General features: G+C 42.3%; 1 protein-coding gene across 1 annotated transcript in view; it reads right to left on the bottom strand.

The window, feature by feature from the left end:
• The window catches only part of MTUS2 (microtubule associated scaffold protein 2), a 495,583-nt gene that overhangs the window by 311,885 nt on the left and 157,842 nt on the right, over positions 1–25,856 (bottom strand). Inside the window, exons 2-3 of the mRNA XM_074985997.1 lie at positions 13,009–15,589; positions 2,930–3,170 (exon numbers count right to left, since the gene is read on the bottom strand). Coding sequence (XP_074842098.1) covers positions 2,930–3,170; positions 13,009–15,309 — 2,542 coding nt within the window. The 5' untranslated portion in view covers positions 15,310–15,589. The remainder of the gene's footprint in view (positions 1–2,929; positions 3,171–13,008; positions 15,590–25,856) is intronic.

The following is a 25,856-nucleotide window of genomic DNA, read 5'->3' as shown; positions in this document are numbered from 1 at the left end:
TACGAATAATGGCTAGGTACTGGTATCTTCCATGTGTGTTGTATTCCTGGGTAACATCTCCAAGTTACATTAGGACCACACAGCTATGTGTTGATGGCTTATTAAGGATACTCAGCTCACAATGGGGCTTTGAAGAAATTATTCCCATCCAGTAAAACTTTTCTGTGGATGACTCAAAGAATATGTGCAGTGTTTTCCTCTCTGAGTAACCAAAGTACATAAGAGGTGATATGTTCAAGTGACCTCGGACTCCATCTTGGGCCAGTTATTCTCCATACATCTGGGCTATAGGCTTTGTGTAGGACAGTAAAATTCTACAAATGTGGCAGAGCATATAAAAGGATTCCTGAGATCTCCATTTTGTCTTCATTTCTCCAGACTGGACTTCTAACAAGGAAGAACTGAGTAAGGTCTGATGACCCACAATCCAGTTGGATGATTCCCGAGAGACTTTTGTAAGTTAGCAGCTTATTCCATTACAGGTTCAAACCTAACATAAGGACTTTGCCATCACTTGTATGTATACGATCTGCTAAACATTTATAAAACTCTTCTTTTCTTAGTAAACCTTCAGGTGTTAATTACTAAAGAATTGGTGCCAGCATGATTATTGGATGATAGCTGAGTTATACATTCAGCTGGCTAGGTGGCTGATCCCTTGGGACAGGAAGGGCTCTAATTCTGATTAAACTGGTTTTCAGTAACATCATATCATGAAGTGTGGAATCTAGCCAGTGAGTCCACAGCTGGAATGCTGCAGGAGACTGTTCAGGGGACACAGGAGTTCACTTCTGTTGCCAGCTTGGTATAATCTAATGACAGAATAAACCTGCAGTTTGGGATGCCTATTTCTCAGCAGTATGTCCTGAATTTGGTATCTCATTTGTGATCCACTGAGGCAGCTGACTACTAAGCCATCCACCAATATGGAAGTTGTGAGAACTGTACTGACTACAAAGGCTCATTTCACATGAGTTGCCTAGTGGCTATCAAAACTAATGGGGGTTCCGCAACTGGATCTGATGAGGACTGAGACGTAAAAGCTCTGTATCAAATTACAGAGTCATATGTACCATCGGGTGAACTGAAGCAATATTCATGGTATGATGGTTTCTGGTTTAGCTGAAAGAAAATACTGGTATTAGATCAGCTACTAAAAGAGAGGTATCCACAAGACAAGAATTGCTGTCACAATTTTTGCTAATTGATACCTTTATTAACAGTCTAGTCACAGATGCAAAGGATAGAATAGGCAAGAATGGTGGATTGAACCTAAGTTTATCCTAGAGAGTGAAACATGTTGCTAGAAACCTGTGAGGAATCTTAGATTGTCATGGCTTGTATTACGACTGTTCTATGGATAAGGGACATTTTCCAAAGCTGTCACTCTGGCATATTTCATAAGCAATATATTCCTTTTCAGAGACACAATTTTAAAAAAAAAGAGATGGATAAAGATGGCTTAAGAAGTCAAAAAGCTGTCAAGGTAGAAAACAGTGTGTAAGTCTGAAGGATAGAGACTTGTAAGATGCCAAGAAAAATACTAACCAACACTGAATGAGTATTAAGGAAGAAAATATTGCAAATAAAAGACTGATTACCCAGGAACTAAAGGAAAACAATGGAAGATATTGTGTCAAGGCCCTCCTTTCCCTTGCCAGCCTCTGCACTTTTCATCATGGTGAAAGGGGCCTTGGCTAAAGCACCCCTTTTCTACTAAGTCCCAGCAGTCAGCCTTCACCTTAGCAGAGGTTTAAGCTCATCCTCTGCAGCTATGAGTAGGAAACCCAGCCTTTCCTCCTGGAACTGTTCACTCCTCTGCTGTCTCTAGCTTAGCAGCTGCTTGGGTGTGGCTGTCTATTGTCTCCTCCCAAGAGGGGAGGATTTTTAAAAGGTCTCAGGCAGCCCTGAAATGGGTGTCTAAGATAGTCCTGTTGCAGATGACCCTAATCTGCCTGAGACTACCCATTTTTTAGCTGATCCTGGTTGACCTGCAGTAACCCACTTCCAGCTGAGAGAGGAACGGGCCTTTTATCCTGGTATGACTGCCTTTTCCTACCCTATTGCAGCCATCTGTCCTGACTTTGTCACAATACTTGTGATAAATAAATAAAAGCAGAAAAATAAGGAAAGCCAACAAATTACTAGAGAAGAGTAGCAAAAACTTAACAGCACAGGAACAAGACACAGCAGAAAAATTAAATAAGTTCCTTATCTCACTGCTCATAAGGAGAACTGGAGGTGAGATGCCAGAAATGGAAACAACGTGTCTGAGGCAACAAAGAAAAACTAAAGGTGTGAAACTGGGTTTCAATAACTCCACATCATGAAGTGTAGGACAGGTTGAACTTCTCTCATCTAGCACCCTCTGATCTAGCACCTGGTCATTGCTGGATGAGAGAATATGCTGGACTACAGGAGGTCAGTATTGTTGAGCAGCATCACCAACACTTCCACTGCTTACTGGGCTCTTAGAAGACATTTAGGGGTAAAGTACAGCTAAATAACAGCACAGAACACAGAGCCAGGACTGGTGGCTGTAAACAAACTATATCAGACCACAGGAAACTTGGCCACACCCATGATAAGCAGTCATCCAGCTAACTAAAATCATGCTGGATTATGGATGCTGCCAGATGAGAGTTCCAGATTAGAGAGGGTCAGCCAGTATCTAGCTGGTGAGCGAGCAGCTGGAATGCCAAAGGAAACAGTGTTCAGGTGACATGGAAGTTCACTCAGGGTAAGTTGTACGTAATTTTAAAAATCAATAGACAGATGGAATGCCAAGGCCAAATGGGTTACTCATCAGAATATAGGGGGCACAACAGATCATGAGCAATCCAACAAGAATTATTTTTAATATTTTTGAAAGTGGTAAGGGAACAATGGACTGATTATAGTTAAAAGAAAGAAAGAGATTGTAGTTTACCTGAAGCTTCAGGATGGTAAAGGCTGGAAACATTTGCTATTTGTCCTGGCTGATGGAGGCAGCTATCTGAGGATCTTTGACTTGTGATCAAAATCCTACTTTTTGCAGAGGGTAACCTAGAAACTGCACCCAGTCCTAACTGTGGCTTAAGTATCATGGCAGATCGATAAAAGCTTGGCGATACCTCGTAGTGGGTATATGGCGGAGAACAGAATTCTTCTTTCACAGGCCTTTTCCCAACCTACAGAGAAATAAAAGAAACAGACATCACTGCAGTGTATTCACATGTCCAGGAAATGTGAAGCTCATGCTTGGTAGTAAAGACTATGACTAACTTCTTCTCTTTGTGGCTGCTGGTTTGAGATCCCAATAGGAAAAATCAAAATTGAATCGTTTGACTACACTGATCACTCACCACAGAATAAAAAGTTCATTTACAATCTAGCCAAGTGCCCCACACAGCTGACCCTTGCTCTCAAAAATCCCACAAATAATGAAAATGACTGACAGACACCATTAATACCTGAAAGGTAAATCTCCTGGACCATGGAAGATGTAAAGAGAATTTTTGTTGGATGTTATTCAAAACATGTCTTAGAGAATAAATCAGAGCTCTTTTTTTAAAAGATATCAAAGATAGCAAAGTTTCTTGGATGAGCAAGTTGTCTTTGTGGAGAATTTATTATACCACAGTGAATGAAAAAACAAATTATAAACAACGTTAAAAGTATTTTAACTAATATCAGAAAAATAATCTAATTTGAGACAAACATGTTCACTTTCACTGTGAAGAAGCTTGGCCTTACTCCTTCACGAAATGATCCAGAGGCCCATTAACATATTTAGTATTCAGAAGTATTGCCAGATAGTTCGGTATGAAAATATCACCAGTGGGGCTGATCGCAAACGGTTCACTGTGGATTTTGTTATTCATGGTTTGTTGTAGGTAACCTAAATCTAATGCTGCTGTTTCTGCTCTCTGATACTTAAGCTTCTTAAAAGAGGGAAACCTTTTTTCCACAAGTGCGTGCTTCAAGGCAGAAAACTTCCAGGATTCATGTCCCACATCCATTGGCTGACGAAAGGCACAGCCCCAGAAACAGAGCAAATTTCCCACATAAAGACCACAAGCCTGCAAAGACCTATACATGAGCTTAGTTCTGCATTTGTGTGTAGTCCCACTGAAGCTCAGTGTACACTACAGACTTATGGTAGTATAACTATGATTCACAACCTGATCGATGGAGCTACGCTGACCAAACTCCTGATGTAGAGAGCACTGTTGTCAATGGGAGGACTAACCTTATTGGCATAGCTAACGCCTTTCAGGGATATGAAGTCACTATGCCTGTGGGAGAAGTCCTATCAGCGTAGGTAGCACCTTCACTAAGTCACTGCAGCACTTTAAGTGTAGATCTGCCCCAGGCTTGCCCCTGTGAAACACCTCAGCATCACTGCTCCGCCGTTCCATACAGCTGAAGCAGGGGAGCCCAAGCAGTCCTAAGGGCTGATGGTCCTAGGCCCCACCCCTCATGCCCTTGGCCCTGCCTCTTCCTGAAGCACAGAGCTGCCCCCCCCCGCCCCGTCCCACCTTGCCCTGGATCCCACAGTGGCTGTCAGTCCCCATGAACTCCCCTGCATCATGCCCATCGGCTGTGGACGGTTTTCCCTGACTTGAGATCATAATTCTCTGCTTAGGCCTTTTTAATATTTCCCAGTGTACCCTAGCTAGGACTTTAAGCGGTGGCTCAGAAATCAGGGTTACATTGATTCTAAAAATCAATTAAAAATAGCCACAGGCCATGACAGAAGTATATCTACTGATTAATTAATTATTCTGTAAATGACACCTTAATATGTCAAGCGAATATCTTTTAAATAAATTTTAGATAATTTAAGCAATTATACACATGGAGATTCATTTTAACAGTGGCTATAGAAACTTTGATCCTAGCAAGTTCATAAGCACATCTTTGATATTCCAAAATATGTAACAGATTGACATTAAACTACAACAGATATAATTTTAGAATCTTTCAGGCTTATGCATATTTTATACTGAAATTCTGATAAGACACGTACTATAAATACTTGGTCTTGTCAACATTTTAAATGCTACAGCAGCGCTGTTTTATTACTTTAGCAAAAACTCAACCTATGCTGACAATAGGGCTTCCCCTGTTAGCATTGGCAATTCACCTACCTGAGGGAAGATAGCTAGGTTCAGGGGATAATTCTGTTGATCTAGGATTGCCTACATCAAGAGTTAGGTCACTTTAACTGTCACTGATGAGGTGTGGTTTCGTACACCCCAGAGCAATCCTGTTATATCCCATCTAATTTCCAAGTGTATGCCAGGCCTGATCATTTCATCTTTGTTTTACATTCATCACCATAAATGCAGACTCATTTTCCACAATTAAATCTTCAGTGACATTCTTCTTTTGTTGTATCATCCTTATATGACCTACTTATCTATTTTAGAACTCAGGGTTTTATTGCTTAGCTCTGATTCCTGACACTTCACTTGTATGAACTTATAAAAAGCAAATCATCTTCACTTTTCAAAATGACTCAATGGTTAGTTTTACTGTAGCTTTTAAGTATGAAATTGCCTTCCTGAATAAGATTTGGTTACCTTTTCTCCTCATATGAGCATATTTCAGTCCGATTTCATTTTACACTTTCTATCATTCTGTTTTAATTGCCAGTGAATAGACCAACAATCCCTAAACAGAAGGAACAGAGAATTTCTCTGAACAGAAAGAGAGACCATGCATTTTTAATAAGCCAAGTTAGTTCTGCCAAGGCTTCAAACTAACTGTGTTAACCTTTATTCATAGTCTTCTATTGACAGGTAGCACAGCAGGTCTGAAAACATGCAAAGATGATCACACATTTAAAATATATCCTCTGATGGAATTAAGGAGTTGGCCATGCATTTCTCAGTAAATAAGTTGTGTTATTTTTTAAACAACACCACACACTCACTCTATTCTGAGTGAGACAAAATTGCTCTTTGTAGCTCGAGTCCTTTTTATAATTTCTACTTTGAGACAAATTTAGATAGGGAGTAATTTGATTGGCTTGAGAGGAGATGTACCTGATTACAAGCCTGAGTTTGGCCAATTAGTACATTTGCTGCTTTAATACTGCAAGAATACTTATTGGCACAATCTGTGTTAATATTCTGCATTCCCTATGGCTGTGTCTACACTATCAAGTTCTTTCAAAAGATTTTTCAAAAGAAGGGGGCTCCTTCCAAAGAGCCCATGGAGCATCTACACGCAAAAAAGCATTCTTTGGAAAGTAAATCAAAAGAATGTAGTCCTCCTTTTGAAAAAAATCACTCTTCCTCTCCCATTTCAGGAAGAGCCCTGCCCCAGCTTTTGAAAGCTTCTTTCGAAAAAAACCTGTAGATGCTCCAAAAGGCCCTTCTTTCGAAAGAACAGTCTTCATTTTTGATCCCTGGCCCATTCTTTCAAAAGAGTGGGGGCTTTGTGTATGCACTCTTTTGAAAGAAGTTCTTTCGGAAGAGATCTTCCAGAAGAGCTTCTTTCAAAAGATCTCTGTAGTGTACATGTAGCTTATTTGGGGCTTTTAAAGAATAAACTGATATATCATGTTAAAGCCCCTGACTCCTGAAATTTTAGGCTTCTCGTTTTAGATACCCTGGCATGCAATAAACATTTCCTACTCACTCTGGCCGTGTCCACACTTGTGTTCCTCTTTCAAAATGAGGGAAATAGAAAATGCAAATGATGTGCTGGATTTACACATCTGGCACCTCATTTGCATATTCTTATGAAAGAGCTTCTATTGGAAGAAAAGCAGCATAGACATGGCTCTTTTGAAAGTAAACCACATCTTTGAAAGAACCCTTCTTTCAAAATATGCAAATGAGACACCCAATACGTAAATCTGCACCTCATTTTTGATTTCCCTCACTTGCATGCCTCTTTCGAAAGAGGACTGCAAGTGTAGACATAGCCTCTCTGTATCATCCAATGTGTTGAAGAAAGCTTCAGTCCCCTGCAAAGTCACGAGTAAGTGCAGTGAAACTTCCACAGTATGGATCATTCTAAACAGAACGAGTAGCAATGCCTATACTTAAGATTGCCTAGTATTTTCCATCATGAGACTTTACAAACTTTACTTCTTAATAAACTTTACTTTCAGGCAGACATCTAACTTTTCTACGTGTTTTAACTTGATTTTTTATTTTATCTTCTAAACCTACCCCTTTCCCACTAGCATTCACTATGTTAGGTGTTCCTTCTTCAGACTTCTTTGTTTTGGTCTTTACCGAGAAGTAATTAAGTATCTCTGCCATTTCCAAGTTTCCCGTTACTGTTTCTCCCTCCCCACTGAGCAATGGGCCTATGCTGTCCTTGGTCTTCCTCTTGTTTTTAATGTATTTATAAAAAGTCTCCTTGTTTCCTTTTATTCCTATAGCTAATTTAAGATCATTTTGTGCCTTTGCCTTTCTAATCTTGCCCCTGCCTTCCTGTCTCTGCCTATATTCATCCTTGGTAATTTGTCCTAGTTTCATACGATTCCTTTTTTATTTTGAGATCATGCAAGATCTCCCAGTAAAGCCAAGGCGATCTTTTGACATATTTTCTATCTTTCCTATGCAGCAGCATAGCTTGCTTTTGGGCCCTCAATGTCCCTTTGAAAAACTGCCAACTCTCCCTTGTCGTTCTTCCCTTCAGTCTTCCTTCCCACAGGACCTTATCTACCAGCTCTGAGTTTACCAAAATCCACCTTCCTGAAATCCATTGTTTCTATTTTGCTCTTCTCCTTTCTACCATTTCTTAAAATTGTGAACTCTATGATTTCATGATCACTTTCACCAAAGCTGCCTTCCACCTTCAAGTTCTCTACCAATTCCTCCCTATTTGTTAAAATCAAACCTCGGACAGCTTTACCCCGATAGGTTTTTCAACCTTCTGAAAAAAAGTTGTCTCCAATGCAGTCCAAGAACCTATTGGATAGTCTTTGCATCACTCTGTTAGTTTCCCAGCATATATCTGGATAGTTGAAATCCCCCATCACTACCAAATTCCGGGCCCTGGATGATTTTGTTAGTTGTTTAAAAACGCCTCATTTACCTCTCACCTGGGTAGGTGGCCTGTAGTAGGCTCCTAGCAGGACATCACCTTGTTTTTTACCCCTTTTAGCTTAACCCAGAGACTCAACACATCAGTTTCCTATGTCCATCTCCACCTCAGTCCAAGTGTGTACATTTTTAATATATAAGGCGACCCCTCCTCCCTTTTTCCCCTGTCTATCCTTCCTGAGCAAGCTGTACCCTTCCAAACCAACATTCCAATCGTGTATTATCTCACCAAGTTTCTGTGATGCCAACAATGTCATAGTTGTATTTATTTATTAGCACTTCCAATTCTTCCTGCTGATTACCCATACTTCTTGCATTTGTATATAGGCATCTAAGATACTGATTTGGTCTTGCCTCCCAGTTTTGCCCTGACCCTCCTTTTTCTCTGCCATTAAAGCCCGTGCTTCCTCCCATTTCCGACTCATCTCCCAGGTCTCTATCTTCTCTACTTACCCATGGGCTTTGCTCCTCTGGCCCCGTCAAACCTAGTTTAAAGTCCTCCTCACTAGGTTAGCCAGCCTGTGTCCAACTTGACCTGCTGCTCACAAACAGGGAAGAACTAGTCGAAGAAACAGAATTGGGAGGAAACCTGGGCTGCAGTGACCATGAGATCGTAGATTTCAGGATCCAGACAAAAGGAAGAAAGGTGAGCAGTAACATACAGACCTTTGATTTCAGAAGAGCAGATTTCAACTCCCTGAGAGAACAGATGAGCAGGATCCCTTGGGAAATGAAGATGAAGGGGAAAAGAGTTCAAGAGAACTGGCAGTATTTTAAAGAAGTCTTACTGAAAGCACAGGAACAAACCATCCTGCTGCATAGTATGAAATGCAAACACGGTAGGCAGACAGCTTGGCTTAACAGGGAAATCCTTAGCTTAAACTCAAAAAGGATGCATACAAGAAATGGAAACATGGACAGTTGACTAAGGAGGAGTATAAACATACGGCTGGAGAATGCCGGGCAGTAATCAGGAAAGCGAAAGCACAATTGGAACTGCAGCTGGCAAGGGATGGGAAGAGCAACAAGAAGGGTTTCTACAGGCATGTTAACAATAAACATGTTATCAAAAAAAGGAGTGGGGCCGTTACTGGATGGGGGAGGTAACCTAGTGACAGATGATGCAGGAAAAGCTGAAGTACTCAATGCTTTTTTGCCTCAGTCTTCACAGACAAAGTCAACTTCCACATGACTGTCCTAGACAATGCAGTATGGGAAGGTGGAGGGCAGCCATCTGTGGGGAAGAAACAAGTTCTGATCTATCTAGAAAAATTTAATGTACACAAGTCCATGGGTCTGGATTTAATGCACCTGAGGGTACTGAGGGAATTGGCAGAGGTCATTGCTGAACCTTTGGCCATTATCCTTGAAGACTCTTGGATGGGAGATACTGGATGACTGTAAGAAGGCAAATGTAGTGCCCATCTTTAAAAAAGGAAAGAAGGACAATCCAGGGAACTATAGACTGGTCAGCCTTACCTCAATCCCTGGGAAAATAAAAGAGGGAATCCTCAAGGAATCCCTTTTCAAGCACATGGAAGAGGGGAAAGTGATCAAAAGTAACTTACATGGATTCACCAGGGGCAAGTCCTGCCTGACCAATCTGATTAGCTTCTATAACGAGATAAGTTCTGTGGACATGGGGAAGTCAGTAGATGTGATATACCTTGACTTCAGCAAGCTTTTGATATGGTCTCCCACACCATTCTTGCCCATAAGTTGAGGAAGTATGGGTTGGATCCTCGGACTATAAGATGGATGGAAAGCTGGCTTGATGATCGGGCCCAACGGGTAGTGGTCAATGGCTCAATATCTGGATGGCGGTCGGTTTCAAGCAGAGTGCCACAAGGCTCAGTTCTTTGGGGCTGGTGTTGTTCAACATCTTTATTAATGACCTGGATGAGGGACTGGATTGTACCCTCAGCAAGTCCGCGGATGACACAAAACTAGGGGGAGAGGTAGATATGTTGGAGGGTAGAGAGAATCCAGAGTGACCTGGATAAATCGGAGGACTGGGCCAAAAGAAATCTGGTGCAGCTCAATAAGGAGACGAGTAGAGTCCTGCACCTGGGGCAGAAGAATCCCAAGAATTGTTACAGGCTGGGGACCGACTTGCTCAGCAGCAGTACAATGGAAAGGGAACTAGGGGTTATGGTGGATGAAAGGCTGGATATGAGTAAACAGTGTGCCCTTGTAGCCAAGAAGGCTAACGGCATACTAGGATGCATTAGGAGGAGCATTTTGAGCAGATCTATAGAAGTAGTTATTCTCCTCTATTCGGCACTGGTGAGGCCACATCTTGAATAGTGTATCCAGTTTTGGACCCCCCAGTATACAAAGGATGTGAATTTGCTGGAGCAGGTTCAGCTGAGGGCAACAAAAATGATTAAGGGGCTGGAGCACAAGACCTATGAGGATAGGCTGAGGGATTTGGGCTTGTTTACTTTACAGAAGAGTAGACTTAGCGGTGATTTAATAGCAACCTTCAACTTACTGAAGCGGAGCTCTAAAGAGGAGGGTGAGGAATTGTTCTCAGCAGTGTCAGGTGGCAGAACAAGGAGTAACGTTCTGAAGTTGAAGTGGGAGAGGTGTAGGTTAGATATTAGGAAAAACTACTTCACCAGGAGGGTGGTGAAGCATTGGAATGTGTTGCCTAGAGAGTGGTGGATTCTCCATGCCTTGAGGTTTTTAAGTCACAGCTGGACAAGGTCCTGGCTGGGATGACTTAGTTGGGGCTGACCCTGCTTGAAGCAGGGGGCTGGACTAGATGACCTCCTGAGGTTCCTTCCAGCCCTATAATTCTATGAAATAGGCTCTTCCCCCTCCTTGAAAGGTGAAAGCCGTATCTGCCTAGCAGTCCTTCCTGGAATAGCATCTCATGGTTGAGGAAGCCAAAGCCCTCCTGGTGACACCCATTTATGCAGACAGGCATTCACTTCCAGGATGCACCTGTCTCTGCCTGGGCCCCTACCTTTGACAGGAAGGATTGAAGAGAATACCACCTGCACCACAAACTCCTTCACCCATACTCCCAGAACCCTGTAGTCACTCTTGATCCACTCAGTGTCACACCTCACAGTATCATTAGTGCCTACATGGAAGGCAGGCAGCATACCTCCCGAGATGAAATGTCAGGGCAACAGATGAGCGCCTCTGTCCCCCTCAGAAGAGAATCACAGACCACCACCATTCTACGTTTCCTCCTCACAGTGGCAGCAGCTGACCTCCCAGCCTTGAGGGTATGAGGCTTCTCCTCTGCTGTACGGGGTGATTCCCTGTCTCCTGTATCAAGTACAGCCTAATGGTTTCCTAGTACCATGGTGGGAGGGTTCGGAGCAGGGGTGGAGCACTGCCTGCTGCCAGAAGTAACCAGCTGCCAGTGTCCACCCTGAGGTGTCTCCTCCTACGCCAGTGATATGTCAGCAGTCCTGTGTACTGGGACAGCTACCTCAGCCGTCTCCACATGAATACTGTCCAGGAATTGTTCATGGATTTGGATACTCCTCAACCCAGCCACCTCCTCCTGTAGCTCTCACACCTGCTGCCTGAGAGATTCCACCAGCAGGCACCTTTCACGTTGGATGGTCCCCTCAGCCTGGATATCCGTGAGTGGCAATTGCAAGCCACAGTCCTTGCAAAACCACACCAGCAGCTGGGTAGAGGCATCCATGGTCAGGCAGTCTGTCTGGCTACAGGCACAGGCGGAGGAGACAGAAGCAGTGCTGGCACAGGTGTTGCAGGTCTTCCTGACCATTGTAGGCCTCCCTCTGTTAAATTCCCTCTTAAACTCCCCTGTCTACAACCTCCTATCCACTTTGCTCCCCTGAGCTAAGATTGATGCTTCATATAGTGTTCAGGAGGTGATCACTAGACTTCAGCATTTGGCCCCCCTGCCCAGCTTGGTCTGTTGATTCTTCCTGGATACCTGATTAAAAGGTGTCATGCTTTAGAATAGGAGTGGCTAGCCCCAGGGCCCAATGCCCTTCATGAGACAGACCACCCTGTTGCAGCACCTGAAACTGGTGAATGCTTTGGATATTTTCAGTCTTAATTCCTGTCTCTCTGTTCCGCTCCTGTAAAAAGGGAATAAAATACTACCTTATGTAAAAATAAATAAGTATTTGGGAAACTCACAGATACTGTGGTGGTGACCGCCACCACAAGCTTATTAGAAATTAATAATTCCATCTTCAGAGAGGGGTTTGAATACTATGTGGCTAACAAGGCTTGGGACCACACAGTGACCAATGAGGAGAAAATAAAATCAATTAGCTGTTCATACAGAGTGCTCCTTCCACTCTGTGCACTGGCAACATATGAGTGGGAATCAGGGGGAATGTGGAAGTGAGGATTGTAACAAAATCCATCACAAATTCCACGTAAGGGGCAGTAGGTAGCTAGCCCACAAATTAGCCAGGCACGCAAATGTGACCCTTGCTTGCCCACTCCCTGCCCAACTACCCTGGAGGGGACAGAGTGGCACAGAAGCACCTGCTCTGTAACTGACAATGTGGTCAGCCTGCTCAGGGCATAAGGTTTCTTGGCACTCCCACACTCCCCAGTGCGGGTGGAGAAGATGAACCATGATCTTGCCCAGAAGTATCAAATGGGAAGCAGACTCTTGGCAAGGTGATACTGAATGGCCATAAGGAGTTTGCTTCTTTGACTGCACGGCAAAACAGGGATTTCCAAAGTCAGGAAAAGTAAGTTTGTTATTCTGAGGGAATGGTTAATTTACCCATCCATTTTTAAATGAACCAAAACAAACTAACAAACAGCAGCTTAGCAAGTCCCTCTTTTTCTGTCCATTCACAGGAGAGGCAAACTTCTAGTCCTACTGCGTATCACCACTCCAGAGGGCTTTCAGGTTTTACAGTCAGTCAATCTCTGCCATTTTCCTCCCAGAAACAAGTAACAAAGACCAGTAAGTGTACAAAAGGGGTGGTTATCTCCTTACCTCCTGTAAAAACTTTTCACTCATTTGGCCAAAATGATGCTTTGGGGGTTTAATGCCTGAGACCACGAGTCCTGAACTATAGATCCTTGGTTTCTGCAAGTCGGGTTTAAATTTATCATACAGGATGTTGGACGGTTTAATATCCCCACCACTCAGTATCTGCTGTTCTTTTGCCATGGGCATAGTGCACACAGGGGGACCATATGGCAGGTCAGTTGAAGCAAAGGAAGGGTCAAGATGGTCTATAGACTGAGGATTTCTTCTAATGTAAGTGATGATCTTAGGTCTCACATGTTTGGGTTTGGGTGGGACAGGTTTTCTCTCAACGTTTTCTTCAGACTTTTCACTGCAGTCATCTTCCGCATTGCCCTTGGCTGTAAGGGAGCCCTTGGAATGGACAAGGATTGGTTTGGGGATCCCACTGTTGGCAGCTGCCTTGTCAGGAGCTTTAGGGGACAGGTTTAACAACTGTGTACTGTCAATGGGAGGTAGGACTGAAGATGGTGACAGCTTGTCAACACGAAGGGTACACAGACCCTTTAAACTGCTGTTGGGAATTGTGGTCTGATTATTAACATTCACAGTTGCAACTGGTCGCAAGGAAGCTGGGACACAGAAAAAGGCATCCGTCCTTGCTGAAATTTTATAACTCTCTGGTGCTTCATCTGAAAGATATTTCTTTGCATTCTCTGTCTTTGGATTCTGAACTGAAAAGCCTGCGGTTTCCACATCACCATGCTGGTTGTTTGGCTGTTCGTTTGACATTGTTTCTGTACAAAGCACTCTGTGTTGATTTGAGAGATCAGAGGCAGATGCTGTGGTGTTTTCAGTGTTCCCTTTGACTAGCATCAGTTTATTCTCATTAACGTTCATGGTTTTACTGCAAGGGAGACTTACATCATGTACAAAAGATATACGCCCACCAACTGTTTGAATGCAACTTGTACCAGCTTCAAGCAAGTTTCCATTTTTTAGAGGTGTCAGTTTGCCACTGGATTTGCTCTCATCAGTAAGAGGAAATACGGATCCGTTTTCTTTGTCTGTCATGTATTCCTGACTACCTTGATTAGGTGCCCTGCTTTCATCATCATTTCTTCTTCCTAACCCAGGGCAGGTGTTATTTCCACTCAGAAGTTTGTCATCAGCATAAGCTACCACCTGGTTTAAAGGTGGATCTCCTACTTTACTACAAAAGTCTTGAAACTGGGGAGCTTGCATTCTGGGCACTTCAGCTCCATATCCTTTCTTCCCCGGTACTAATGTACTTTCTTCTCTTTGACATCCTACAAATTCTACCAACATAATCCTCTCAATTTTTTGTTGACAAATATTCTTAGATGGTACAAATGGTGGATTTTTTAGCTCCTGTTTTTCAGAGTTATCATCCTGACCTAATTGTGCTTCCGATTTACTGGAGAGTTCATTGGGCTTACCACATAAACTTAGATCTATGTGAGCAGGATGGAGTGTGCTTTCACTGTTAACATCTGGTACATCTTCTACATCCATATGGATCTCTGGGATATTTACGCTCTCATTTTTCAAGGTAGTGGATTTTGAATAACACACTGTATTGTCCTCTGAGGTATTGCCAAGTGGATGAAAAACCATACCTAGAAAGTGATCTGCTGATATTTTCTGTGATTTTTCAGTATCGCCAGTCAAGTGAGGGGGTGTATCAATGGACTCCAGTGATGCAGAAAGTGAACGTTTAGATGACACACGCTCTTTAGAAAATTCTTCTGTTTTAACACAAGATTTACTTGATCGTCCCAAAGAAAGCCTTTTTATTCCTTCAGTCTCCATGGTCCTGATCATTTTATCCTTAGAAACAGGCTGGGTAAATTCATCACCATCTTTTGAAAGAACCCCTGAACAGGTTTCATTTGCACTGCTCTTCAAATTAGACAGACTTTGCCCTCGGCTAATAAGAATACCCTTTGAAATACCCTTAACTTCTTCAGTCCTGTAATATGTATCCAATTCCTTGTTTCCAGTTGAAGGCAACTTAAATTCTTGTACATTGATGTCACAAGTCTGAGATTCTTTAAAAGCCAGGAGTTTATTCTGCTCTGTATCCAACTGCGTTATCTTCTCTGACCCACCGGTGTACATACTTTCAGAATCAGCTGTCAAACCATATCCCTTGACTTCCTCTTCCACGCTTCCAACCTTTGTCATAATTTGGTTTGCATTTGTATCTCCCACACTTAATATGCTTTCGTTGTTATTTTTTATTTCATTTCTGTTGTCCTGTAGCTGGGTGTAACATGGCTCACTTGGAACCACCCGGGCACTCATTTTGGAATATCAGAAGACTGCTTTTTTTTGACAGGAGCAAGTTCTCTCTTCAACCAGTTGAATGCATGCTTCAGTTAAATATTTAAATTACAAAGTCACCAGCAGAGAATTATTTCCTAAGCTGTTTGGAGTCTTGTTAGATTCACATTTTTATGCTGCATCAATTGCTTTCAGAGCCACTTCCACATTCGAGAAATTTTTGACATACAATAGAGATTCAATTAAAGCAAGACATGTTCATTAGATTCCCTCAGAACGAAAGCCAGTTAGTCCATTTAACCTGAAGGGAAGGAAAAAAAAAAAAAAAGTTACGTCAGTTTATGGAGCTTTAAAAAAATCCTGTCATGTTAACTCAACTGATGTCACTAGGAATAATCACAATTGCTTGCACAGATTAATTTCTTGGCATGCTTTATGTAAATGTTCAATTATTGCTAACAACAAATATTTGGCCTGGTCTAAACCAGAAAAGGTTTATCATAAGAACTATGTTGGAAAGGGGTGTGTTTTGTGTGCGTGATACCCTTACACGCATTAGTGTAGGATGTCATTGCATCTGCATAGCTTTTTTTTTTTTTTTTGCTTCCCATAAAGGAAAAAGCTATGCTGATGTAAACAATTTTATACCAATATAACTAGGAAGTTATGCCACTTAACTATCCCAGTATAGTTAAAATAACAACACTTTCTAACGTACATAAGTTTTCAGGAACAAAACTCTGGCAAGATCAGGGAAGGTTTACTTGCCTTTCCTCCCTCCCCAAATGGCGGCGATCAGGCATGCTGACACAGGCTGAGGGAGGGAAGGAGGTAAATGGGGGCAATTGCACAAGGACCTGGTGTTTCAAGGGTCTTGGCACTCCCGACCATCACCATTGCTACTGCAGCAGTGGTGGCAGATGGAGCCCTGGGCCCCTTTGAAATGCTGCAGAAGTGCCACTCGGCCACTCCACCCTTTCCACAGCCCCGGAGCAGGACCTCCCAGCACCTTGCCACCAGACTAATGGTGGCCGGTCAGCACTGCTGGTAGCGAGACACACACTAGGCTTACACCTACACAAGGAGTGGGGAATGGGCTTCCATTCTTGCAGACACATACCCGTGCTAGATCTCATGTGAGTATAAAGAGCAGCTTCAGTAGCATAAGTTGCCTCAGTGGAGGCAAGTTCGTTCATTCCCACCAGGTTCAGGCAGGTTTGCAGTTGACATACTTAAGCTGTGCTTCCACGACAGTGGCCAGTGAGGCCGCTGCTCTGTTGTGGGGCCAGCAGGGGCTCCAGCAGCCTTGCAGCTGGGAGCCAGCTGGGGTGCAGAACCCTGCTGGCGGCCCCAGCCACAGGAACCCCAGATAGGGGCAGGGGGACCCTATAGCCCCACGCCCAGGAGATGCCTGGGGGATGGAGCCCTGCCAGCAGCCCCAGCAGGAACCCCGGCTGGGGGGAACTTTGAATGCAGAGGTATGTATCGGTACATACCACCACCACATACCACCACCACAAAAACAGAAAGCCCTGACCAATATTTAAACAGGTAATATTAGGTACATTTGGAAAACTAAAAGTGAGCCAAAGCTGTAAAAGTGATATCCAGATCTGAAACCATCCCCAAGATATTGAGATTCGATTTAGGTGGTACTGAATCAGCCCATTTTAGAGATGGAGCCTATCTGTAACATCCCAAATTCAAGTTTAGGTCCACTTTTCAAACACCCTTTCCATTCAGAGGAGTTAAGGCTGGAAAAGGCAAATACAGTGCCCATCTATAAAAGGGGACTTAAGGACAACCCAGGAAACTACAGACTAGTCAGCTTAACTTCACTGCCAAGAGAGAAAATGGAGCAAATAATTAAGGAATTCATCTGCAAACATCTGGACAGTAATAAGGTGATAAGTAATAGCCAGCGTGGATTTATAAAGAACAAATCATGTCAAACCAGCCTGATGACTTTTTTGCTAGGATAACAAGCCTTGTGGATAAGTGGGAAACAATATAAGGGGTGAACCTACACTTTAATAAAGCACTTGATACAGTCTGGCATGACATACTTGTAAACAAACTAGGGAAATACAATGTAGATGGGACTAAGATGGTGCGTTAATAACTGGTTGGATAACCATTCCTAGAGGGCTTGTCTACAATACCACCTTCCTTTGAAGGAAGGATGGTAATTAGGGTGTTGGAAGTTTACTAATGAAGTGCTGCCATGCACAGGCATCACTTCAGTAAGCAAACCCCGCCCGCTCCCCACCCCCCGCCCCCGCCAGCGACCACTTCGAAGTTCCAGCACGTGTCTAGCCACTGCTCAACCGCCGGTACTTTGAAGTGCCAGGGCAACGTCGAAGTTCCCTTACTCTACTTAGCAAGGACCAATCAGTTTCACCCATACAAAATGGGAAGTGACTGTCTAGGAAGGAGCACTGCAGAAAGTGGCCTGAGGGTCATAGTGGACTACAAGCTAAATGAGTCTTGCAAAAAAGAGGAAACATCGTTCTGGGATGTATTAACAGGAATGTTGTAACCAAGGTATGATTAGCAATTCCGTTCTACTCTGCACTGATTAGGCCTCAACCGGAGTACTATGTCCAGTTCTGGGCACCACATTTCAGGGAAGAGGTGGACAAATTGGAGAAGGTCCAGAGCAGAGCAACAAGAATGATTAAAGGTGTAGAAAATGACATATTAAGAGAAGAATGAAATAATTGGGGCTGTCAGTCTGGAAAAGAGAAGGCTGAGGGGGGACATGATAACAGCTTTCAAGTACCCAAAAGGTTTTTACAAGAAGGAAGGACAGAAATTATTCTCTTTAACCTCGGAGGACAGGACAAGAAGCCACGGGCTTAAACTTCAGTACAGGGGTGTAGGGTAGACATTAGGAAAAACTTCCTAACTATCAGGATACTTAAGTACTGGACGAAATTACCACGGTTGTTGTGGAATCTCCATCACTGGAGATTACGAACAGAGTGCAGAGGACTGGACCTGATGACATCAAGGTCCCTTCCACTTCTAATATTCTATGGCTGTGTCTAGACTAACCCCCAACTTCAAAGAGGGCATGGTAATTAGGGTGTTGGGAGATTACTAATGAAGTGCTGCGGTGCATATGCATCACTTCATTAGGTTAAATCTCCCCAGCGGCAACTTCAAAGTGTGAACTTCGAAGTGCCAGCTTGCGGGTAGCCGTGGGCCCTTCCAAGTGCCTGCCCTACTTCGAATTCCCTTTCCTCCTCAAAATTTTGGGGAGGAAAGTGACTTCAAAGTAGCGCAGGCACTTCAAAGTACCCACGGCTGACCCATGGCTACACGCAAGCCAGCACTTCGTGCACCGCAGCACTTCGTTAGTAATCTCCAGACACCCTAATTACCATGCCCCCTTCGAAGTTGGAGGTTAGTCTAGACACAGCATATGATTCTAAGATTCCAATCATTGTACAAAAATGCTCTGATCATAAATTTTCAAATCAGAGTTCAAATCCAAGTTGTGCATGTGTGCATGTACACACATGGTTGGGTTTGGATTCCAGGTTCTGGCTCAGTTCCCTGTCTAGAGCAAACACTAACTAATTACACTTATTCATGAAATGGGACATCATACCAGAGCTCCACTTCAATACAGAACCATATTATTATGCATCTTATCCTTGGAGCACTTTAAGACATGAGTTTTAAATTAATATCTTGTTCTGCCCTTACTCCCAGAGATTAAATAATTGAACTAATTGTAGATATTTAAAGGTTTCATTTAAAATTTGAACTTTGTCCAATTAAAATCGTTTGCAGAATTAAAGTACCAGAATTTACACATTAATTATGGAGGCTAAACCCTTAAATGGTAGGGGATGTTCACTCAGGTTGTTGCTAAATGTTGATTCTCAAGTTCTCTGCTACACAATCAATGGCATGAGAGCATGACACCAAGGTAAGGGATTTTTAAAAAAAAAAATGTGAGACAAACCTCAGGGCTCAGAAAAAGATTAAATGCAAATTCAGCCTCTACTCACCATCCCTTCCCTCTTCTTAATTCCATCCGATCTCCAAAAAAGCTCAAATGCTATACATAACAGGATTGCACAAATAAATAAATAAATCAAAAGGCATAAGGAAAACAAGACTCTGCTGGATAGCCATCTGCTGTGAAGGAATGAAAAGCAGAGCAGATATGGAACAATGGGCTTCCTTTCCTCACCATTCTCCCTGGAGGCTAGGGAGAATAGAATATAAGAAAAGAATATCATAAAAATTATGGTTCTCAGGTATGGAGCCCTTGATCTTTGGCTTTCGGTTCTCTCTCACGAGGTTGTGTAGTAATTTTTGGTTGTCAGTAGGGGATCATGGTGCAGTAAAGTATGAGAAGCCCTGGATTAGCATGAGGAATAGTTGGATCCATACTGGCAAGTTTATGCCATAGCATCCTTGGTTCAATCATCTAAAATGAGACAGTTTTGAAATGTAAATATAGCTATCAGGATTATCAAGTCAAAGGAATTTGGCAGTGCTGCTGGAATCAATCTTAAAGTTCCATTCCAATTTAAAATTTACTCAAAGCTGTCTGTTTTCTGCAGAATTAGTGCATAAAATGGAAACAAGAAGCCATATGTTAATTAACAAACAACATTTTTTGAAGTTTGTGTTGAGGGAGCCAAAGTTTTTTTTTTGTCTGAGTCAGCACAACGCATATTTTAGACAGCTGTGAGAGATACAGATTGAACCTCTCTACACCAGAATTCTCTTATCCAGCAACATCCATAATCTGACATGATTTTAGTTAGCTGGATCACTACTTGTCCTGGGTATGGCCAAGTTTCCCATGGTCCTATGAAGTTTGTTTACAGCCACCAGTCCTGGCTCTCAGTGTTCTGTGCTGTTATTTAGCTGTAATTTGCTCCTGAAGGTCTTCTAAGAGCCCAGTACGCACTGGAAGTGCTGGTCATGTGCTTGACAATATTGACCTCCCGTGGTCCAGCAAATTCTCTTGTTCGGCACTGGTGAGGTCCCATGGTTGCCAGACAAGAGACATTCAACCTGCATATTGAGTTTATGATTTATAGTTCTGTATATAAATTAGACATCTACTGCATCTGATCATTCTTATATACATAACTTCAGTATGACTAAATTATGCCACTAGTCTTAGGAACTGAGATACAGAGCTTTTCCCAAGAGACATGTTTAAGTCTAGCTTCAGAGACAGTCCTAGGAGAGGGCAAGCTGGGCCATCTCCCAGGCCAGCCAATTTCAAGGGGCTGCTGAAATGGACCAGCCCACACACCAAGCCAATGGGCACTAGCCATGCGGGGACAGAGAAGGGTCAGGGCTGCAGCTAAGCAGTCTGGAGGCAGGGGTGCACTGCAGGCAGCCTCGGGTACAGCACAGCCTGATGGAAATGCACAGCAGCCAGGAGGGCACCCCCCCCCCACAGGAGGGGGCAGCAGCCAGGAGGGCACACCTGCTGCTCCCTCCCTCACCTGGCAGCCCCCATTTGCCCAGGGCTGCCAATCAGTCCCTGTCTATCTTCAATATGCTGTTTAGGAGTCATTACAATGAACCCAATATCAAGAGAGGTGGGGACAAAGATAAATATGTCTCCATTCTTTCTAAATTAACTTGTTAGTAACACTGACCCACACAAATAGCTTACATAAGAACATAAGAATGGCCATACTGGGTCAGACCAAAGGTCCATCAAGCCCAGCATCCCATCTGCCGACGGTGGCCAATGCCAGGTGCCCCAGAGAAGGAGAACAGAAGACAAGTGATTTATCTCCTGCCATCCATCTCCTGCCCTTGTTATGAAGGCTAGGGCACCATACTTTATCCCTGGCTAATAGCCATTTATGGACCTGACCTGCAAAAATTTATCAAGCTCTTTTTTAAACCCTAATAGAGTCCTGGCCTTCACAGCCTCCTCGGGCAAGGAGTTCCACAGGTTGACTGTGCGCTGTGTGAAGAAAAATTTCCTTTTATTAGTTTTGAACCTACTACCCATCAATTTCATTTGGTGTCCCCTAGTTCTTGTATTATGGGAAAGGGTAAATAATTTTTCTATATTCACTTTCTCCACACCATTCATGATTTTATATACCTCTATCATATCGCCCCTCAATCGCCTCTTTTCCAAACTGAAAAGTCCCAGTCTCTCTAGCCTCTCCCCATATGGGACCCTTTCCAAGCCCTTACATCACTTCTTGCAGCTCTGGAAGGTCTTAACAGCACCTAAAGAAAACATCTTAACTCTAAAAATAGCGTTCTTTAAACCAGTGATGTCACAATGAAAGACAGTGGCACTACATCCCTTAGAAGCAGTACCGCCCAGGCAGATCCAGGATAAGAACTCAGCCTGAAAGATTTAAAGATTGAATGTAATGCACAAAGAAGTCTTGATGTGGGCAAAAGACTCATATTACTCTATGAAGCCAAGTAGAGAATATTTCTTCTGAATCTGTGGGCATAGTAATTCACATTATGTTACAACTCTTGAAATCATGGCAGCATGCAATTTTAACATGCTGTGAACAAAGCGTACAAAGCAAAATAGACATGCTGGTGGGCAGCATAAGACAAGCCAATAATCTAGGATTAGTTGAGGTTCCTATAGCGAAAAAGTTCTGAAAAGCCTCAGACATTGCTAAGTGGGTTTGTTAGTTTCAGCAGCTCTCATTTCCATCACGAATGTCTGTTTTCAAGAAAGTTTTTTTCTGTGTAGCCACAGGACTATGATAATCACTTGTGAACATGCAGCTATTAAAAATCCACATTTCTAATTCCCACTGACCTGAAGGGGAATGTCCATGCATGATCTTATTTTAAAAGACTGAGTTCAGAAGATATAGTCATAATTAAACCACAGGGAAGGAGGGAAAGATTTGAGAAAAACAGATACAGGGGACGGGAAAAGAAACTATTTACTTGAGAAAATTCAGAAACAAGAGAGTGAGATTTGAAATCATAACCCCAAATGAAAAACAGCAGAGAAAAATGATCAATTAAAAACAGGGCAAAATAACTGGAGGGAAGACAGACTTTAAATAAAACAAAAACTTGGTGTCACTAGTTTTCATTTGGCCATAATCCACTAGGTGGTGAAACTAACTAAAGATTTCTTTCAATCTGTAAAAAGGTGCATGATCTCACATGCCCTTGTCTCTCCTAAACTTCATTCTTGCCAGCTGATCCCAGCCAACCACTCCAATGCTAGGAGGAAGGTGAAGGCAGAAGAGGATGATTTATGTCACACCACACACTGTGGAAACAGTAATACCTTATGAACTTTTTTAACAGCATAGGATCAGCTGGCACAGCAAGGTGACATTCTATTTTAAACAGCAGCAGCAACTTTTTTCTTTGCTTTTGTAAAATAGGCACATTACTAATAACACTGGAGGTATGTACCATTTGTATTCTCAGGAGGTGTGATAAAAATGAAAAAATAAAAGAAAGCCTCACCATATTAGGATTTTTGCTTTAATAAACGAGACAGAGGACCGATAACCTTGGGGTCCACAATGGAATTCTCAAAAACTATTATAAGAAACAAAAGCTAGAAACAAAGGGATAAAGCCAGAAGCTGGCTGCAGTTTTTGACAAGCTCTAATAAAACCTATGTTCTGAGCATAAAATATCACAAACATTCCCTCATCACCAGCACTGCAATTCTATCAACCAAATGTTTGATGTTAAACTGGCGGTAAAAGTTATATTGACTGGTACGGCACAGTAACTACTGTTGATAGCTTTTTTTCAGGTTTCTGATTTATAATCACTAAGAATGAAAAGAAGGATCTGAACAGCCAGTGCGTACATATGCCCTATACAAATAAACATGTATTCAATGCTTCTGTATTCAACAGAGCTTCTAATGCATCATCCAAATTCTTCCAGATTGGGCAATACTCTGTTAAATTTCCTTAATTTGGTCACATGCCGAAATTGCTGAATTTTTTTTTGGAAAGTTTACAAAAGCAGAAACATTCTGCATGTACCAGTGGCTCCAGGGATAGCTGATTTCTATTGCATTTCCATAATCTCAGCAAATGCTTTGTCTGCTGGTTAATCCTGCCATCCATAAGTTTACAGGTTTTAGTCCCCATAATGCTTAGGGAAAAAAATGCTACTTTTCTCTTTGTGATATCTTTAGTAATATCATTCTATCATGCACAACTGGGCAGATGTATTCTAACGTGTTTTTTCCCCCCACCTTTCTCCAAAGTATCAGAAATGGGCTATGCCTGTAGATGGAACACCATTTGAAGTGGACTAGTGCTGTGAGGTGGTACAATGAATTCTCTCTCTCATATGTCTATTAGGATATAGATATACAGGCTTGCTTGTACAAGCCTATACTTTAAGAATTTAGGTGAGTTAACAAAGGATCAGTGTCAGAGGCCTGGTAAGTCACATTCCAAATATTCCAAAGCAGTAAAAGTTATATTCCATATCAGTCATTGAAACTTAGCTTGATGTCTTTCCATTTTGTAAGGACCCATTCCCCATCTGTATTTATTTGCATGGCTCTCTCTCATTCTGTGGTTGTCTCAGTCTCCTGTATAACTTATTTTGTTGGATATAAACCATTTAAAGTGGTGGGATATAATTGGTTACAGAACCACATTGTCATATGTTGGGATTGCTTGGTTTAATTTCAGTAGTGTGAAAGGTTAAGGTATACCTGGCAATGTTACAACATACATTGGGAGCAAACAGTAAGTAGGTGGGGAAAAAAGGGAAAAAAGGAAAGGAAACTGGATTCATCTTTGTGGGAAGTTCACGTAAATAAACATTGAATTGTTTGCCTCTTGGGACTTCAGGTATTATTGTTCTCTGTTCATGTGAGACGGACCAGAGAAGCAGGAGGGTGAAGGGATAAGCCCTCTAACATTGTCTAGCTGCTGCTTCTCACTCACATGCTCTAGGTCAAACTGGTCACCAGATCCAGCACCAGGAAGGAATTTCCCTGGGTCAAATTAGCAGGGACTTTAAAGGGTTTCCCCTTCCTCTGCACCATGACACATGGTTCACCTGCTAGGATCATCTGGGCATCTCAATGAATTCCCTTACCTTGCAGGGGATTCAGGCCTCGGTGGCTCCTCGGTCTCTCCCATTCTCTGCCTGTGGGACTCTACACTTGCCTACTGAGGCCTGAAATGCTTTAGTCTCACTAAGTCACTGAGCCCTATTATAGGGATAGCAGGGTAAAGTGTAATGGGTTGTGTGATACTGGAGGACTCACTAGATGATCTAATGACTCCTTCACGCCTTATAACTTATGAAAACATTCGCTACCATATAATGTTCTGACTTCTCAATACCTGTGAACCAGTCTTACTGAACTATCAAAGTCCAAAATCCATTTGCCCTAACCAGATAGCTATTTTAAGCCTCCTTTCTCCACACCTCCATAGCGTTGTCACACTGCCAGTGGTGGGAGGCTTTTCAGCAGTACTCGGCATCTACAGACATGCTCTGTTCCTGGGAAGAAATGGACACTGCCACATACAAGGGGGGCGGGGGGGCTGACCAACAGGAGTTGTGGGTGTCCAGCTTTCCAAAGAACAGGCCTACCACACCAAAAAAGTGGTAGCAATAGAGAGCAACAAACCCTCTCTCTCTCATACCTTTGTGTTTTCCCAGGTACACTAGGGGGTTGGCTAGCATTCCCCTATTTGACAACTGTGAGAGGGAGTGTATCTGTATCAGTATCTAACAACTCATGTACTATTAATGTACTATATAGTATGACAGATTAATACAGTGTGAGTTGGTAGATACTGATACAGAAACACTCCCTCACAGGGTGCCCTCTTTTTTGAAAGGTCAAATGTGGGAACACTAAATTTACCTTAAATTAGAACAGATCTCCAATCAAACACCTTCTGAGCTAATACATCAAGCATTTTTTTCCAAAGTTACTTTATGAATGCTCTTTTTAAAGCCAGTATATTTTAAACAAAATTTGAAAAAACAACCTAATATATAATTTATCAATCTCTAATCCCCAAGGATATTATGTGGAAAGAATCTGGTTTACTGTTATTTCAAAAGAGTGCAGGCTTTAGGATTAAGGATTCTGATTATAAAAATTGACAAATTCTTTTAACTAACATCAAACAAGTTTCCATAAGACAAAAGTCATAATATCTGTGTACTTCCACCCTAATTTTTTTAACATTTTCACTTGCTTTTAAAAATTCATAGTTGGAGAATTTTACATACCGAAAATATAAGATTCAAAAGAGCTGTACGTCTCTGATCTTCTGAATACTTAACCACAAACCTAATTAGATGATCATTTCGACTACTCAAACAAATTTCATTTTATTTTAGTTTTAGATTAGTTAAATGATATAGTATATGCAAATTCCTATATCAAAAATGGAAGTTTTTCATTTAGTACAGAACAATTTGAAGACTAAGAACCAGAACTACCCAGGGATACACTGCAGTGGAGAGATACAAAGCCAGATGAGTGTATATTGTTAGTTCAAAAGGTAAAAAGAGCAAGTAAATGCATAGAAGTGAAGCCAAGGCAGCAAAGTGAGATTCCAGAAAAC

This window comes from Carettochelys insculpta, chromosome 1 (genome assembly GCF_033958435.1).
Source record: "Carettochelys insculpta isolate YL-2023 chromosome 1, ASM3395843v1, whole genome shotgun sequence".
NCBI lineage: Eukaryota > Metazoa > Chordata > Testudines > Carettochelyidae > Carettochelys > Carettochelys insculpta.
The sequence above is the reverse complement of the archived record's forward strand: the minus strand, read 5'-3'. Positions and strand labels throughout refer to the sequence as shown.